Raw genomic sequence first — 18,350 nt, 5'->3', positions numbered from 1 at the left:
GGTGCAGGAACAGGGGTGGGGTTAGGGGTGACACGGGGGCAGGACCCAGGGGTGACAAAGGAAGAGATTTAGGGGTGACACAGGGACAGCACCCACAGAGGGGTGGCCCAGGGTGACACAGACTGTCCCAAGGGACCTTGGCACACTGGGGCACAGCCAGGGGACACAGGGGGTGATTTGGGGACAGGACCCCCAAAGGGCACAGGGGGGTGGAAGGGGAGGGGACCTTGGGGACAAACTCAGGGACACAGGGCAGGATGAGGGGCACACATGGGCAGGGCCAGGGGACAATGGGCAGCAGGCAGGGGGACACAGGGGGGACATGGGGGGGACATGATGGGGGGGCACCAGGGACAGGGGTGGGTGTGACAGGGGGACATGATGGGAATATGTGGGGACATGAAGTGGGCGGGGCAAGGGGACACGGGAGGAACTAATGGGGGACATGGAGGGGGTGTGGCAGGGGGACATGGGGGGATATAGGGGGACATGGAGGGGGTGTGGCAGGGGGACATGGGGGGACATGGGATGGGTGTGGCAGGGGGACACGGGGGGACATGAGAGGGCATTTCGGGGGGACATGGAGGGACATAATGGGGGGACATGGGGGGTGTGGCAGGGGAACACAAGGGGACACAGGGGGACATGGGGTGGACATGGCAGGGGGACACAAGAAGACATGGAGGGGGTGTGGCAGGGGGACAGGGGGGGACATGGGGGGGTGTGGCAGGGGGACACGAGGGGACATGGAGGGACATAATGGGGGGACATGGGGTGGGTGTGGCAGGGGGACACGGGGGGACATGGGGGGACATGGGGCGGGTGTGGCAGGGGGACAAAGGGGGACGCCACGTGCGCACGGGTGGGGGGGGGTCACCAACATCCGCGACCCGACGCGACCCGCGCCGGAGCCCACGCGCGACCCCCGGTGATGTCATCCCCGTGTCCCCGCCCCCTCGGTGACGCGCTCCCGCGCCGTGGCCATATAAGGGCATGAGCGCGCAGGCCACGCCCCTCCCGCGAGCCCGGGGCCGCCGCCAGGCCCCGCCCCCTTCCCGGGGGAGGGACACCGGAACGGGGAGGGGGAGGGGACGGGGACACTGGAGAGGGGACGGGGACATTGGAGAGGGGACAGGGACATTGGGGAGGGGACAGGAATGGCGGCCACCCGGACAGGATGGGGAAGACAGCGAGGAGATGGCGGGAAAATCCCCTTGGAGGGTGGGGGGGGACACGGAAAAAATGGGGAGGGGCAGCGAGAAGATGGGGGGGGGGGCACCCCAAGAGAGGAAGATGAGGGGGAGACGTGAGGAGGAAAACGGGGGGACAGAGTAATTCTTGTGGGGGGGGACACGAGAAGATGGGGGGGTACCTGAAAGATGGGGGGGTACCAGGAAATGGGGGGGTACCAGGAAATGGGGGGGGGTACCAGAAAGATGGGAGGGGTACCAGGGAGATGGGGGTACCAGGAAAATGGTGGGGTACCAGAGAGATGGGGGGGTACCAGGAAATGGTGGGGTACCAGAAAGATGGAAGGGTACCAGGGAGATGGGGGTACCAGGAAAATGGGGGTACCAGGAAATGGGGGGGTACCAGAAAGATGGGGGGGTACCAGAAAGATGGGGGTACCAGAAAGATGGGGGTACCAGGAAAATGGAGGGGTACCAGGAAAATGGGGGGGTGGTATTGATAGGGCGAGGCCGGGCAGATGCGAGTGGGGAAGGGGAAGCTGTGGCCGGAGGAAGAGGAAGATGCGGCCACAGCAGAATGGGGGATCCCGCACGAGCCACGGCGAGCGGGACGAGGCGGGGAGGGGGACCCCGAGAAGATCTCGGGGGGGACGCGGCAGAACCCGGGATGCCTTGGGGATCCCCCCACCCACCAACAGGAGCCAGAGCTGCTCTCACGCCTCTTTATTCCCCTCCCCGCCCATCCTTTCACCCCGCTAAAGCAGCGTGGCCACCTCGAAGCGCTCGGAGCAGCACCCATGGGTGCCCACCCGCTGCCGGGCCCCCTCCCTGCGGCGCCGCGCCCCCAACCCCTCGGCCCGGGGGGTCTGGCGGCGCTCCGGGGGTCCCCCCGTCCCCAAGGCCTCCGCCGACACCGAGCTCACCACCGGGGCCGAGCCGGGCTCTGCGGGGAGAGAAGCAGCGTCCGGCCCCGCCGCGGCACCCGGCGGGGCGGCCACGGGGCCCGGGGAACGGGGGGGCCGCACTCACGGTGCCGCTGCAGGTCCCGCAGAGCGATGGAGGAACCGGGCCGGGCCGGGGCCGCGCCCCGGTAAAGCTGCAGCGCCTCCAGGAGCTCCGATTCCAGCGCGAACTCCGCGTCCCACTCGTAGTTCTCGTCCACCGAGGTGTTTCTCCTGCGGGGAGGGGGTGAGGGGCACGGCCCGAGGGGGTGAGACCACCGGGGTGGGCTCCAGGGGAGACCCCAAAAAGGGAAACCCCGAGGGATGGGTGTGAGACGATGGGGATGGGCTCTAGTGAGACCCCCAAAAGGGAAACCCTGGGAATGGGCTCTAGGGGAGACCCCAAAAAGGGAAACGCCGAGGGATGGGCTCTAGTGAGACCCCAAAAAGTGAAATTCTGGGGATGGGCTCTAGTGGAGACCCCAAAAAGGGAAACCCCGAGGGATGGGCTCTAGTGAGACCCCCAAAAGGGAAACCCTGGGGATGGGTAGGAGAGGCCAGGGATAGAGAGCACGGCAGACCATAAAGGGTCAGATGCCAGGGCAAACCCTCGGGTGTCAGATGCCAGGGATGGGCATGAGACCCCAAGATAAATGTCAGGAGAGACCCCAAAAAGTGAAACCCTGAGGGATGGGTGTGAAACCCTGGGGATGGGCTCTAGGGGAGACCCCAAAAAGGGAAACCCCTGGGGATGGCTGTGAAATCCTGGGGATGGATGACTGCACAGGGATGGAGGTCAGGGCAGGGGATGAAGGATCAGATGCCAGGGATGGGCATAAGACCCCAAGATGAATGCCAGGAGAGATCCCAAGCCTAGGGATGGGTGCCATGGGCAGGTGCTAAGGCCAGATCCCAGGGATGAGGGGCACCACCCTGAGGGATGTGGGAGCTGCCAGGGACGCTGGGGTTGAACTGGTCTCTCAGGACAGGGACAATGCGGGTGTCCCCAGGACAATGCAGGGCTGGCAGGCAGCCAGGTGGCTCCGTGCCAGGCCCACTCATGCCAGCCGGCTGGCACAGGCCCGCAGCTGCCCCGGCACGCTGCAGGAGCCCATCCCAGTGCCCTGCCCACGGCTCACCTCTTCCCGGCGCCAGCATCCGTCCTGCCCCGTCCCTCCTCGGCTGCCGAGCCCGCGCTGTGCCAGCTGCCCCCATCCCCGAGCGGGGTGCCCAGGAAGGTGCCCCCCAAGGACGGTGCCAGCGAGGGGGGCCGCAGGAAGGAGCCGCTGCCCCGGCCGCTGCTCTGGCTGGTCAGGCTGCCCCGCGGGAGCTTCTCCGGGCCCGCAGCGTCCGGCGGCCGCCCCGAGGGCTCAGTCCGGAGATGTGGGGCGGGCTGGGGGGGCGGCCAGGAGGGGGAACCGGGCAGAGAGGCCTTGGCGGGGCCCAGGGGCAGCCGGGGGGGCTCAAGGAACGCGGCGGTGGCGGCGGGAGGGGAGGTGGCGTTGTTGGCACTTGTGTCATTGCAGTCCGAGCACAGCGTCCGCTCCGGGCGCGGGGGGCTGGCGGGGGGATCCGAGCGGGCGCCGGTACCGGGGGGAGGCTCCTCCGGGGATGGGGGCCAGTCGCCGTCCACACACATCTCCTTGAAGAAGGGCAGGCTGAGGTACTGCAGGATGCCGCTGATGGGGCCGGGGGGCGCCGGGGGGCTGCTGGCCGGCCGGGGGGACTCCCGGGGCCGGGGGGGCTCCGGGACGGCGCTGTAAGGCAGGGTGGCGGCGGCAGAGGCCACGGGGCTCACGTCGCTGATGCTCAACGCCACGGCCTCGTCCACCACGGGGCTGCTGCTGCCGTAGCCGAAGTAGCGGCCGTGGCGGTGCCCGGAGGCCCGGGAGCCGCGGCGGGGCTGCCCCGCGGGGTGGGGGCGCAGCGAGACCCCCCTGTGCCACACGGGCTCGTCGTCTTCCTCGTCTTCCTCATCCTCATCCTCCTCCTCATCCTCCTCCTCCTCCTCCTCGGCGGGCAGCTGGCGGTAGGGCTGCAGCGGGTCCCGCGGAGGCTCCGCTTCCAGCTCCGGTCGCGGCTCGGTGTCCAGCACGAAGCGGCCGTCGGGGCCGCGGCAGATGCGCTCCAGCGGGACGTGCTCCCGGTGCTCCCGGTGCTCGCGGTGCTCCCGGCCGTGGCTCTCGTAGGCGGGGTACCGGGAGCCGGCGATGCTCAGGCCCAGGCTGGTGCCGGCCTTTTCACCCCACAGCAGGCTCCGGTGCAGGCTCCGGCATGGCGACGGCTGCAGCTTCAGCTTCACCGTGCTGCCGGGGCTGGCAGGGCCACGAGCATTGCTGCAGGGGAGAGGCGGCAGCTGCAGCACCGCCAGCCGGGCTGCTCCCGCATTTCCTGAGCTTTTCTCCGGCCAGAAGTGCCCGCAGGGAGAACGCCAAGGGAGCATCCCGCCCCTAACGCCCCTGGGCAGGGCGTGGCTGTGCCCAGCTTGTCCCTGTGCCCCCAGCTGGTGGCAGAGGGATGAGGAGCGCGGTGGGATGGGAACATGGCATGGCCAGGAGTGGGAGAGGGATGGAGGGGAGCATGACATGGAGAGGGAGAGGGAGGAGAGTGTGGCACGGGCAGGAGTGGGATGAGGGGCAGCAGGATTTGGGGGAGTGGAAGCCAAAGGTGTGACATGGCAGGAGTGGGATAGGGAGGGAAGGGGATGTGGAGGAGCATGGCGTGGCAAGAGAGGGACACGGAGTGTGGCATGGCATGGCATGGCATGGCATGGCATGGCATGGCAGGAATGTGGCATGGTGGGAGCAGGATAGGAAGGGAGTGGGATGGAGGGACCATGGCAGTGACATGGCAGGACATGGGGGGAATGTGGCATGGTGGGAATAGGACAGGGAGGGAGTGTGGCATGGCATGGCATGGCATGGCATGGCATGGCATGGCAGGACAGGGAAGGGACATGGCATGGTGGGAGTAGGACAGGGAGGGAGTGGGATGGAGGGAGCATGGCAGTGACATGGCAGGACAGGGAGGAAATGTGGCATGGTGGGAGCAGGACAGGGAGGGAGTGTGGCATGGTGGAAGTAGGACAGGGAGGGGATGGGATGGTGGGAGCAGGACAGGGAGGGTGACATGGTGGGAGCAGGACAGGGAGGGTGCCATGGCAGTGACACGGCAGGACAAGCAGGGAGCGTGGCAATGGCGTGACTTACTGTGGAGGTGGAAGCTTCTTGCTGGGGGAGAAGACGAGTGGTGGATCTGGAAGGCCATGAGAACACAGGGGGATCACACGGCGAGCAACTCAAAAACGTGATGAGGAGGAGGAGGAGGAGGAGGAGACGGCGGCACCCACACCCACTCAGTCCCCACCCAGGCTGGCCTGTCCCCTGTCCCCTGTCCCTTGTCCCCGGTACCTTGGCGGCGCTTGCGGACGCGCGCGGCGCGGCGCCGGTTCATGATGCAGGCGGCCATGGTGCTGAAGATGACGGCCACGCTGAGGAAGCAGATGCCACCAATGACCCCTGCCAGCACCGGCTGTGGCAGCAGCTCCGGCAGCTGCGTGCGGGACGGGTACACCTCCATCCCTGCCACACACAGGGCACCCCATCAGGCAGGCACAGTGCCCTGGTGTCAGCACATCATGGGGACACAGCAAAGGCTCAGCTCTTGCCCTATCAGAGCTCTCTACCCTTGGGGGGTCCTGTGCCCCCTGCCACACACAGGGCACCCCATCAGGCACAGTGCCCTGGTGTCACCAGGATCATGGGGGGCTCAGCTCTTGCCCCACCAGGGCTGATCTGTGCCCCCTGCCACACACAGGGCACCCCATCAGGCAGGCAAAGCCCCCCATATGTCACCACATGATGGGGACACAGCAAAGACTCAGCTCTTGCCCCACCAGGGCTGCTCTGCCCTTTTGGGGACCTGTGCCCCCTGCCACACTCAGGGCACCCCATCAGCCAGGAGTGGGACAGGGAAGGAGAGGGACGGAGGGGAGCGTGACATGGAGAGGGAGAGGGAGGAGAGTGTGGCATGGCCAGGAATGGGATGAGAAGCAGCAGGATTTGGGGGAGGGAAAGCCAGAGGTGTGACACGGCAGGCGTGGGATAGGGAGGGAATGGGATGTGAAGGAGCATGGCATGGCAGCCCTCCCCACGTGTCACCAGGACCATGGGGACGCAGCAAAGTCTCAGCTCCTGACACACCAGGGCAGCTCTGCCCCCTGCCCTGGGCACCATGTGAGGAGATGCTCTGGTCCCTGAGGTTGAAGCCACTCTGGCTGTCGCCCCAGCTTCAGCCTTGGGGGTCCTGCTCTGTCCGTGCCCCCATTTTAGCAGCAGGGACAGGGAGGGTGGGAGCAGCATGGAGGGGGCTCTCCTTTGGGAATTATTTGGATGTTTCCCACCTCAGGTTCCTCTCCCCACGTGGCAGCCCAGCCTCACCTGCCGTGGACACGTTCACCGTGTTGCTGGGGTCGCTGATGTAGCTGCCAGCAAAGGCCACCAGTCGGAACTCATAGAAGGCGTCCTGAGGAGGACAAGGAGGACACAGAGCCGTGAGCCACGCTGCCACAGCCACCACCCAGCCCTGTGGGATCTCAGCACATCAGCCCTGATGTGCAGAGTCACCGAGACAACCCTTGGGGGGCTCGGAGGTCCTGGAATGTTGCCAGAAGTGTCTGGTGGCTGGACTCTGACCCTGCACGGGAGACGACACCTGTGTGAGGATGGGAGGATGTCACTGGGATAAATGGTGAAGGGATAGGTTAATTATAGTGTGAAACACAGGGTTTAGAATTTCAGTACAGGGGGGTTCTAGAGAAACAAGATGGAGGAATTGGGGTATGTCCTGTCCTTCTTCTTCTTCTTCTTCTTGGCCTCCATTTTCTGTGGTGGTGGTGGCACTTTGGGATTGGCTCTTACTAAAAGTGCACTTGTCAATAGGGGTGAAAGGTATTGGGGAAAATAGGTAAATATCTTACACGTAGTTTTGGGTATAAAGATAAGTGACCGCCCCGAGGGCTCTCAGTGTGCTCATGGCCGACGTGCTGTGCGGACCTCTGTCAGGCCGGGAGAAAATCTTGTAGATAAAAACTAATAAACACTGAAGACCGAGAAAAAACCTGAAGACTCTTCTCGTCCTTTGGAGCGCGGGCTGTCCCAAGGCCATCCCGAGCCTTTCCAGGCCATCAAAAACAGCCGAGAACGGGACACAGCCCTAAACCCAGCCACACCTCACCTTGATGAGCCCTGGCACCAGCACCTGGGTGTCAGTGCCGGGGATGGAGCGCTCCAGCACCTCCCAGCCGCCCTTGTCCTGCCGCAGCTCCAGCGCGTACCCGCTCAGGGCCACCGAGGCGCGGGCAGGGGGCTCCCAGCGCAGCAGGACCCCCCTCACGGTCTCGTTGGCAGTCAGAGCCCGGGGTGGCGACAGGAAGACGTGCACGGTCATGGCCGGTGGCTCCGGAGGCACTGTGGTCACTGGGAAGCCTTGGGGAGCGAGCAGAGGTTGGCACCAGGTGGGCACGGGGGGGGGCACCGGGGGTGGTTTTTTTTGGGGAGCTGCCCTTACCCCTGGGCACGGAGGTGACGATCTGGCTGAAGGGGCCACTGCCCAGCTTGTTCTGGGCCAGGACGCTGAACTGGTAACTGGTGTCTGGCTGCAGGTTCTCCACCAGAAGGTGCTGAGCCCCGGCTGGCACCGACAGCGACACCCAGTCGTGGTGTGCCCGCGGCGGGTACCTCACCCTGGGGACAGGAGGGAGCCGTGAGAGGGAGCTGGGGCCCCTAGGGGGGCACACAGCAGGGGTGGGCACTCACAGAGGGGTGTACCAGACGCTGAACCTCTGGAAGAAGCCTCCATCAAAGCCTGGCTCCCAGGAGATGTTGGCTGCCAGCAGCAGCGGGAGCACGGAGACGTTGGTGACAGCGTGGGGACTGGTACCTGGCGGGCAGCAGGGTCACACTGGGGGGCTTGGAACACCCTTTCCAGCACCCCAGGACCACCCCAGTGACAGGCAGCTCACCCAGTACGTGGACAGAGGTGGCAGCGGTGACACTGGCCACCTGGTTGGTGGCCGTGCATTCCCAGACTCCGTGCTGCTCCTTGATGAGGGGGTGGAGGACGAGGCTGCTGTTGCCATCCACCTGGGCACTGCTCTTGCCCACGCTGCCCACCTGTGGGGCATGGACATGCTGACAGGGGGCCACCACCAGGGCAGGGACTGGGGCTGTGACACTGCCACACTGGGGACAAGGGGACACGAAAAGGGGGACATGGCCCACAAGCCTGGAGCTGGTTTGGAGGCCATGGGGCAGAGTTTGGTCACTGTTTTAAAGGACAACCAAGCAAAGTGACCTCAAACCCTTCAAGAACCATGTGATGGGATTCCAGTTTGGGATGGGACCCAGTGGGGACAGGGACACAACCCCAGGAGTGATGTAGGAAAAAGGACACAGCTCCAGGAGTGATGCAGGGACAAGGACACTGCCCCAGAAATGATACCCTGGAGGCCAAAAACAACCTCTGTCCCTGGAGGGGGGCTCAGCTGACCCCCCAAACCAGCACCCCCTACCTTCACCCAGGTGATGGTGGGTGGGGGATCCCCTTGAGCCGCGCAGGGAATCACCAGCTCCCGGCCCACCTCCTGGAAATATTCCTCCTTGGGCCGCACCGTGAAGGCAGGAGGGTCCTGCAAGGCAGAGGGGCAGTTTGGGGGGGCTTGGCAGGGGGTGCAGAGCCAGGAGGGGACCCCGGGGGGCTCCTCACCTTCAGCAGGACCCGAGTGGGCCGGGACTCGCCGGCGGTGCCGTAGCTGTTGTAGGGCGTGCAGCGGTACAGCCCCAGCGCGTCGTCGTTGCCCGTGGCGATGACGATGGAGCCGTCGGCACGGACGGACCAGCCGGGGAGCTGGGAAAGGAGGAGGAGGGATTTGGGAAGGTGGGAAGGGTGGTGGGAGTGGGGAATGGGTGAGCAGGAAGGAGCTGGGAGAGGGGAATGGGTGAGGAAGAGGGATTTGGGGAGGTGGGATGGAGCTGGGAGAGAGGAATAGGTGAACAGGAGGGATGTGGGAAGGTGGGAAGGAGTTGGGAGTGGGGAATGGGTGAGGAAGAAGGATTTGGGGAGGTGGGAAGGAACCGAGAGAGAGGAATGGGTGAGCAGGAGGGATCTGGGAAGGAGCTGGGAGATGGGAATGGGTGAGAAAGAGGGATTTGGGAAGGGGGGAAGGATGGTGGAAGAGGGAAATGGGTGAGGAGGAAGGAGTTGGGAGAGGGAAATGGGTGAGGAGTTGGGATTTGGGAAGGAGCTGGGAGAAGGGAATGGGTGAGGAAGAGGGATTTGGGAAGGTGGGAAAGGGTGGTGGGAGTGGCTGTACCTTGGGGGAGCTGGGAGAGGGAAATGGGTGAGCAGGAGGGATTTGGGAAGGGGAGAAGGAGCTGGGAGAGCGAGTGGCTGTACCCTGGACCAGCTGGGCTGCTGGGAGAGGGGAATGGGTGAGGAGAAGGGATTTGGGAAGGAGCTGGGAGAGGGGATTTGGTGAGCAGAAGGGATTTGGGAAGGAGCTGGGAAAGAGGTATGGATGAGCAAGACGGATTTGGAATGGTGGGAAGGAGCTGGGAGAGGGGAATGGGTGAGCAGGAGGGATTTGGGAAGGAGCTGGGAAAGAGGTATGGATGAGCAGGAGGGGTTTGGAATGGTGGGAAGGAGCTGGGAGTGGGGAATGGGGAGCAGGAGGGATTTGGGAAGGGGGGAAGGAGCTGGGAGAGCGAGTGGCTGTACCCTGGACCAGCTGGGCTGCTGGGAGAGGGGAATGGCTGAGGAGAAGGGATTTGGGAAGGAGCTGGGAGAGGGGAATGGGTGAGGAGAAGGGATTTGGGAAGGAGCTGGGAAAGGGGAATGGGTGAGCAGGACGGATTTGGGAAGGAGCTGAGAGTGGCCCTACCTTGTCCAGCTCCAGCGGGCGCCCGTCCCTGGTCCATGTGACGGAGAGCAGGGGCGGGTTGGCCCTGCAGGGACAGCGGATCACGCCCCTCATGCCCTTGGGCAGGTGAGTCTCCGGCAGCATGGTGGTCACCTGCGCCGGGTCTGCGGGCACACACGGGGCTGGGATCCCCACGGGGCACCCCTGTTCCCACCACAGCCCCCCCAGCAGGGCTCCCAACGGCCTGGGGGTGCGGGAGGGGGTCTTACAGAGCACCGTGACAAAGGCTGAGGCGGAAGGTGGCTTCCAGAGCCCGTTGCTGGGGGTGCAGGTGTATTTGCCAGCGTCGTCCGGGGTGGTTCGCTGCAGCAGGAGGCTCCCGTCCACCAGGACACGGACCCGAGCCTGGAGGTGGCTGGGAAGGGATGGCACAGCAGGGATGGCACAGCTGGGAGTGGCACAGCTGCCCTGGGGTGATGGATTTGTCCCCAGCATGTCCCTGGCACACGTTTGGTGGCACAGCAGCCGCGGTGCCATCCCATACCTGAGGTGGAAGACGTTGCTGCTGCCCTGGAACCAGGTGTAGGTGAGGTTCCCTGGGTACGCCTCAGCCTGGCACGCCAAAAAGGCATCTTGGGAGATGTTGACAGTGACGTTCTGGGGTGGCACCACGATGATGGGTGGCCCTGGGGTGCGAGGCAGAGTGGCACTGAGGGCTGGGCACATGGGACAGCCCCAGCAGCTCCCAAAACCGACCATGCCATGGCTCCCTGGAGCTCCCTGGGTACCGCCTGTCCTTACCCTGCACGAGCACACGGGTGGTGTGGGTGACGGTGCCCTCCTTGCTGGAGGCGTGGCACGTGTAGGTGCCCGCGCTGGCACGCTCCACGGTGGCAATGCTCAGCGTCCCGTTGCTCACCTGCAACGGCACCGAGGGACGGAAACGTGCCCCGTGAACCGGGTGGTGCCACCACGCTGGGGATGGGCAGCAGAGCCCGGGCACACCCCACAGAGAGCGTTGTCACCCTCACCTGCACCGTGTCCCCGCTCCGGACAGGCAGGTCACTCCTCTTCCAGGTGACAACAGGCTGGGGGTTGCCCACAGCCCTGCAGGTGAGGCTCAGCGCAGCCTGGTCCCGCACCTCCACGAACGCAGGGGGGGTCTCCAGGAAGGTGGGAGGTGCTGGAAGGCAAATCCAGATCCAAACCCTCACCCTCACATCTGGCTCAGCTCCAGCGCCAGCCCCGGGAGGCGCGGGCGGAGCAGCCGAGGGTGGGACGGGCCGGTACCGTTGACGGTGAGGTGGATCCAGGTGCCGTTCTGGAAGTCGGCGTCGGTGCTGTGGCGGTCGAGGAAGAGCACCCGGCACTCGTACCAGCCCTGGTCCTCGGCGCGCAGCAGGTCCAGGCGCAGCGAGGCGCCTTCCTCCAGCCGCACACGACCTGTGCCACGGGCAGAGCCTCAGGGACAGCCACGTCCTCGGGCCACCCCCTCCCTGGGGCCATCCCCTCCCCATGGTCACCCCCTCCCTGGGGCCACCCTTTTGCCAGGTCACCCCCTTCCAGGGGCCACCCTCTCCAGGGCCACCCCCTCTCCAGGTCACCCCCTCTCCCGTGTCACACCCTCCCCGGGGCCACCCCCTCCATGGGGCTACTCTATCCCCGGGTCACCCTCCTCGGGCCACCCCCTCTGGGGCCACCCCTCTCTCGGGTCACCCCCTCTCTGGGGACAACCCTCTGCCAGGTCACCCCCTCCCTGAGGCCATCCCCTCTTACCGGGTCACCGCCTCGCTGGGGCCACCCCCTCTGCAGGTTACCCCGTCCCTGGGGCCACCCCTCTGCCAGGTCACCCCCTCCCTGGGACCACCCTCTCCTCGGGTCACCCTTTTTCCAGGTCACCCCTCTCCTCGGGTCACCCCCTCCCTGGAGCCGCACCCCCTCTGGGGACACCCCTCTCTCGGGTCACCCTTTTGCCAGGTCACCCCCTTACCGGGTCACCCCCTCTGGGGACACCCCTCTCCCGGGTCACCCCCTCCCCAGGGCGCCCGCCCACGCTGCCACCGCGTGGGGCTGGGAACGGCGGTGCCAGAGGTGGCTCCCAGCGACATTCAGCACTCCACACACACGGGTGACAACGCACAGGAGGCGACAATGGCTCTGTCACCCTCGGCGGGGTCCCCCAGCACGGCGGGTCCACGCACTCGGAGCATCGCTTCCCCAAACCCCCTCCCACGCCCCTTTTCCCCCTTCCCGAGGATTTTCCCTCCCACTGGGAGCTCCCCTAACGCTCTCACCCTGCTCAGCCCCGGTCACGGTGGGGCTTCCCCAGGCCGTGGGGTCCCGGGGGGGACACGGTGACCGGGGCTCCTCCGGACCGTGGGGTGCTCGCCCCGTGCCAGCCCCACGCCCCGCGGCCTCTTTGATGAGCAGAGGGATAAGGGCCCGCAGCGAGAGCGAGCGCAGCCCGTTAATCCCCCGGGCTATTATCAGAGCCATAATCGGCTCAGGGTGCAGTGGGCAATTGGCTCAGGCCAGGCTGGGGTGCGCGGCCAGCGGCCCCCAATGAATGCACTGGCACCCCCTGTCTGGGGCACCCCCTGTCCTGGGCATCCCCTGTCTGGGGCACCCACCATCCTGGGCATCCCCTTCTCTGGGCACAAACCATCCCAGGCATCCCCATCTCTGGGCATTCACCATCCCGGGCATCCCCTGTCTGGGGCACACACCATCCCGGGCATCCCCTGTCTGGGGCACACACCATCCTGGGCATCTCTTCCACGGGTACCCACCATCCTGGGCATCCCCTGTCTGGGGCACACACCATCCTGGGCATCCCTTCTCTGGGCACAAACCATCCCAGGCATCCCCATCTCTTGGCACCCACTGTCCTGAGCATCCCCTGTCTGGGGCACACACCATCCTGGGCATCCCCATCTCCGGGCACCCGCCATCCTGGGCATCCCCTGTCTGGAGCACCCACCATCCTGGCCATCCCCTGTCTGGGGTACCCATCATCCTGGGCGTCCCCAGTCTGGGCACAAACCATCCTGGGCGTCCCCTGTCCGGGGCACCCATCATCCTGGTCATCCCCATCTCCGGGCACCCACCATCCTGAGCATCCCTTCTCTGGGGCACTCACCAACCCTGGGCGTCCCCTTCTCTGGGCACAAACCATCCTGGGCATCCCTTCTCTGGGGCACTCACCATCCTGGGCATCCCTTCTCTGGGGCACTCACCATCCTGGGCATCCCCTTCTCTGGGGCACACACCATCCCTGGGCATCCCCTTCCCTGGGCACCCACTGTCCGGAGCACCCCCTTCCATGGGCATCCATCATTCCCTGCCACCCTGGCACCCCTTGCCTTGGCACTGCCACCCCGGGCACCCCCGGGCCATGCCAGGTGACCTCGCTCCCGGGACACCACGGCGGGGACACGGCACGGGCAGCACCGGAGCAGCTCCATCAGCATCCCAGGAGCTGCTGCTTCCCGAGGGGTTCCCGACACGGGAAGTTTTGGGGAGCCCCCGCTGGCGGCTCCACCCGGTGTCACAGACGGTGCTCACGCTGTGCCCGAGGCACCGGAGCCCCGGCTGGTACCGCTATTGGGATTCCGTGTCCCGCCAGACGAGCCCGGCAAGGATGATGAGGATGAGGAGGAGCGGCAGGAGCCGGGCAGGCGGGTTTGGGCACCGAGATCCGCCCTGAGCCGTGCCAACCCCGCACACGAACACGTGCGAACCTTGCCCGCAGTGCCCAGAGCTGCCTCCCACCCCTGTGCCTTCACCCCACAGCTGTGGGGACGAGGGGTCCGCCAGCCTTCACCCCACATCTGGCTGCCACGCCTGGCCCTGGGAATCGGGACAGCTCTGGGGAGCTCTGGGACAGCTCTGGGAAGCCCTGGGAAGTTTTGGGGAGCTCTGGGAAGTTTTGGGGAGTTCTGGGGAGCTCTGGGAAGCTCTGGGAAGCTCTGGGGAGCTTTGGGACAGCTCTGGGGAGCTTTGGGAAGCTCTGGGAAGCTCTGGGAAAGCTCTGGAAAAGCTCTGGGGAGCTCTGGGGAGCTTTGGGAAGCTCTGGGAAGCTCTGGGAAGCTCTGGGAAGCTCTGGGGAGCTCTGGGACAGCTCTGGGACAGCTCTGGGACAGCTCTGGGAAGCTTTGGGGAGCTCTGGGACAGCTCTGGGAAGCTTTGGGAAGCTTTGGGGAGCTCTGGGGAGCTCTGGGGAGCTCTGGGACAGCTCTGGGACAGCTTTGGGACAGCTCTGGGAAGCTCTGGGAAGCTCTGGGAAGCCCCGGGAAGCCCCGAGAAGCTTTGGGAAGCTCTGGGAAGCCCCAGCAGCTGGCAGCCCCCAGCCCCAGGCGCGGCGGGAGCAGCCGGCTCCCGAACAAAGGTCCCTTTGGAAGGGATCAGAGCGGTCTGGGGACGCCCCTGAGCCTCCCCCTAATCCCCCTGTGCCGGCCCCAGCCCCCTCCTCCTCCTCCACCGCCCTGCAAAAACAAAACCCTGCGGCCCAGCATCCCCCCGCGCCTGGCAACCGACATTCAGAGGGACACAAAGGACGGGGGGGTGGGACACAAAGGGGGCTGCGGGCCCCGCCACGCGGCCAGAGCCAGCCCAGAGACCCCCGACCCTCTCCTAGGGCAGGCGACAGTGGCCCGTGTCACCGTGGGTGGCGGTGGCACGCAGGGGAGAGCCGACCCCATCCCACCACAGAAGGAGCTGCACCCACCCTGTCCACAGGACCCCCTCCCCGATGTCCTCGGGAGTGACACTGGTGACAGCAGCGGCGCCACCCGATCTGATCCACCTGGCAGGGGCTGGCATCGCCCTGCACCCACCTCCCCTGCCCTTGCCGGCCGATGGAAAACAAGCACAAGCCGCGGCCCCGCTGCCATGGCGACGGCCGCCAGCCCCCCCTGCCCACCCACCCAGCTCGCCCTCATTCCAGCCTCCAGCCCCTTCCCCCAGCGCTGATCCCAATCTGCTCCCGCAGCCCTCGGCGACACGGGGGAGGGCACTGCCAGCCCCTTCCCGGGTAACCGGAGCCGCGGCAGCCCCGGGGCCCCTCGGCGCTCAGGTAACAGGAGCCCGGCACCGGCAGAGCAGGTGCCTTGTCCTGCCCGGGGCGTTCCTTGTCACCGCTGGTCCCCAAAACCAAGGCGGAGCTGCTGAAAGCATCCCCCAAAATCTGCATCCTCATGGGAAGGGGCAGCAGGAGAGTTGGGTGTCCCAGCCGAGGGGATTTTTAGACAGAGAATAATTTTGGCAGCAGGGTTTGGGTTGTGATCCTGGCACGATCCAGCCCCCCGAGGAAGGGTCGGAGCACGGATTTTGGCACAGAAAGTCGGGGTTTTTGGGCTGCCATCCCTCCCCATGCCCAAGGGACACTCTTGTGGTTTTCCCCTCGTGCTCGCAGGGATCGTCTCGCTGGGATTCCTCTGGCTCTGCCACCGCTCACTTTAAATACCCGCTAAAGCAGCGAATATCCCCCTCCCACGCCGAGCCCGTCCCCGGCCCAGCTTTGCTCCAATTAGCAGCTCCCCCGAAATCCCCTCCCCAGCCTCAACCTTCAGGCGACCCGCACGGGCCGGGGCAGCGCCCGCAGCCCCCGGGGCACGCCGGTGGCACCGGGAGGGCTCGGCCGTGCCACCCTGCGGGAGATGCCCACGGGGGTGGGTGGGTTTGGTTTGGTTTGGGGGGGTTTCTCCAAGATTTCACCCTCTGGATCTGCATCCCCTCTGCCACCCCTATCCCTGCTGCCATCCCTGGGCATGGGGATTGGCACTCACCTGCTGCAGGGACCCCCCTCGAGCTCCCCACTTTTTCAGGAGTGGGTTTAAGGTGGTCTAACACCAGCAGCACCCGGTTTGACCGAACCACAGCGAGTAGAGACACCGGACAGCCCACGGGGGTCCCGGGAACCCCTCGCCCGCCACTCACCCGCGTACTCGGGGTCCACGCGCGGCGAGTAGAGCCCGAACTTGATGAAGATGGGGAGGACGAAGCCGAAGCGGACCCACTCGATCACGTAGAGCGGCGGGCGCGCCTCGTGTGCGCCCAGGAGCCCGCAGCCCAGCACCGCGCTGCCCCCGACGCGCCCCACCACGGCCCGGGGCTCACTCCGGCCGCTGCCTGCGGGACCGGCACCGGGATGAAGCGGGACACACCGGGATGAACCGGGATAAACCGGGATGGGGGCGGGACGGCACGGGACACACCGGGACACAGCGGGACCCTTCCCCTGCCCACGGAACCTCCCGCCGCCGCCTCTCCGGGACTAACCAAACCAATCCCACCGGGACACACCGGGACACACCGGGACCTTCCTCCCGCCCCCGCTGTCCCCAGCTGTCCCCCGCCTCCTCCCGCTTTCCCGGAACCCGGTACTTGACGGACCGGTCCCGCCGGGACACACCGGGACACACCGGAACACACCGGGATCCTTTCCCCGCCCCCGAGCCCCGTGGCCCGGTACCGGCCAGACCGGCCCTGCCGCCTCCCCCGCCGCTCCCCGGGACGGCCCCTCACCCCCGGCTCCGGCGAGCAGGCTGAGGACGGCGGCGCGCAGCCACCACCGCATAGCCCAGGCCCCCCCTGCGGCGGCTCCCGCGGCGTCACCGGGGCCCGCGGACCGGCGGGCTCGGCCGGGCAGCCCCGGGGGCACCGGCCCCGGGCGGGGGGCGCGGGGGGCTCCGCGTCCCGCCGCTCCTCATGCCCGGCCGGCCGCGCTCGGCTGCGCTCGGCTCTTCCCGCCTGCTTTCGGCTCTTTCCGGCTCGGTTCGGGTCCGTCCGGGTCCGCTCGGCTCCGGCCGCCGCCGCCGGGCGGCCGCAAACAAACCCGCGACGGCGGGAGGGGCCGCCCAGGCCACGCCCCCCGCCGCCCGTTGCCGCGGCGACAGCCAATCAGGAGACGCCGCTGAGCGCTTCCCCAGGCGGCCAATGGCGGAGCGAGGCAGCGGGGAGCGAGGGATGCTGGGAAATGTAGTACCCTGAGAGGGGAAGGGGGACCGGGGGGCGTGTGGGGTGACACGGAGGGGGATTGGGGGGAAAAGCGAGGGGGACAAGGGGGGACACATGGGGGATCACGGGTGGGACCGGAGGAAACACAGGGGACTAAAGGAGGGGCACCTAGAGGGAGGACACGAGTGGGACACATGGGTGGGACAGAGGGTGGGACACGAGGGGTCATGAAGAGTACACCGGGGTGACACACGGGTGGGACACACGTGGGACACAGAGTGGGACACGAGGGGTCATGAATAGGACACAGGGGTGACACACGGGTGAGACACACAGGTGGGACCATGGAGGGGACACACATGGGATATGAGTGGGACAGACAGGCAGGACACGCAGTGAAAACACTCCTGGGACAGAGGTGGGACCAGGGGACACAGATGGGACACAGGGGTGGGACTGTGGTGGGTCAGAGAGGGGACACACGGGTGGGACATGGATGGGACACATGGATGGGACATGGCTAGGACATGTGGGTGGGGTTTGGGTGGGACACAGGGACAGGTGGGTGGCACTGAGGGCTGTGACAAGCAAGCCCAGCCTATGTCCCCTCTGTGTGTCCCTCTGTCCCAGCGCTCCCTGCTCACCCTTCCCATCCCATCTCCCTCTCTCTAATCCCACCCTAAATGTGTCCCCACACGGTGCCATGTCCCCATCCCGCGGGCTGAGCCGGAGCTGGGCCACTCGCCAGCCTGGGGGTGGGGGGGGGACAGGAGGGGACACAGAGGGGACATCCTGGCTGTGTCCCCGGCTCAGAGCCAGCATCGAGGGACCAGCAAACCCCGCACGTGTGACACCGGCCCGGCCACATGGGCACCCCGGGAGTGACACTGGGGCGATGCCCCCCCAGCCCAGCCCTCCTTGGAGGGGGTGGGGGGTCCTTGAAGCCCCCCCTGGCCCGGCCTGGCCCCCTGAGCCCGGGGGACTCTGAGGACAGCGTGGAGTCAGCGGGGTTAAGGGCAATAATTCTGCCGTAAGCAGCTTTGGGCCGCTCCGGCCCATGTGAGCTTAGGCTGGACATCGCTGTCCGGCACTGCCACCACGGCCACAGCGTCCCCACTGCGGCCACATCGTCCCCACCGTGTCCCCATTGTCCCCGTGCTGGTCCCCATGCAGGGATGGACACCCCAAACTGGCTGTGCCCCCCATGTGAGCTTAGGCTGGACATCGCTGTCCGGCACTGCCACCGCGGCCACGGCGTCCCCATCACGGCCACATTGTCCCCACCGTGTCCCCATTGTCCCCGTGCTGGTCCCCATGCAGGGCTGGGCACCCCAAACTGGCTGT

The 18,350-nt window shown here is 66.4% G+C and overlaps 1 protein-coding gene across 1 annotated transcript; it reads right to left on the bottom strand.

The window, feature by feature from the left end:
• Nucleotides 1-1,945: 1,945 nt before the first annotated feature.
• IGSF9 (immunoglobulin superfamily member 9) lies at nt 1,946-16,626 on the bottom strand. The gene is made up of 20 exons (XM_054293505.1): nt 16,575-16,626; nt 15,987-16,178; nt 11,340-11,492; nt 11,081-11,232; nt 10,851-10,968; nt 10,594-10,735; nt 10,319-10,464; nt 10,071-10,213; nt 8,897-9,037; nt 8,703-8,819; nt 8,154-8,304; nt 7,948-8,071; nt 7,700-7,875; nt 7,367-7,617; nt 6,571-6,655; nt 5,542-5,712; nt 5,341-5,386; nt 3,271-4,467; nt 2,220-2,365; nt 1,946-2,133 (listed from the first exon to the last, which is right to left on the bottom strand). Exons 1-20 carry the CDS (start codon nt 16,624-16,626, stop codon nt 1,946-1,948), a joined length of 3,891 nt encoding a protein of 1,296 aa, XP_054149480.1.
• Between the last annotated feature and the right edge of the window lie 1,724 nt (nt 16,627-18,350).

Source organism: Melozone crissalis, unplaced genomic scaffold (assembly GCF_028551555.1).
Source record: "Melozone crissalis strain CALT ecotype California unplaced genomic scaffold, PUWL_Pcris_2 ptg000153l_1, whole genome shotgun sequence".
In the NCBI taxonomy this organism is placed as follows: domain Eukaryota; kingdom Metazoa; phylum Chordata; class Aves; order Passeriformes; family Passerellidae; genus Melozone; species Melozone crissalis.
The sequence above is the reverse complement of the archived record's forward strand: the minus strand, read 5'-3'. Positions and strand labels throughout refer to the sequence as shown.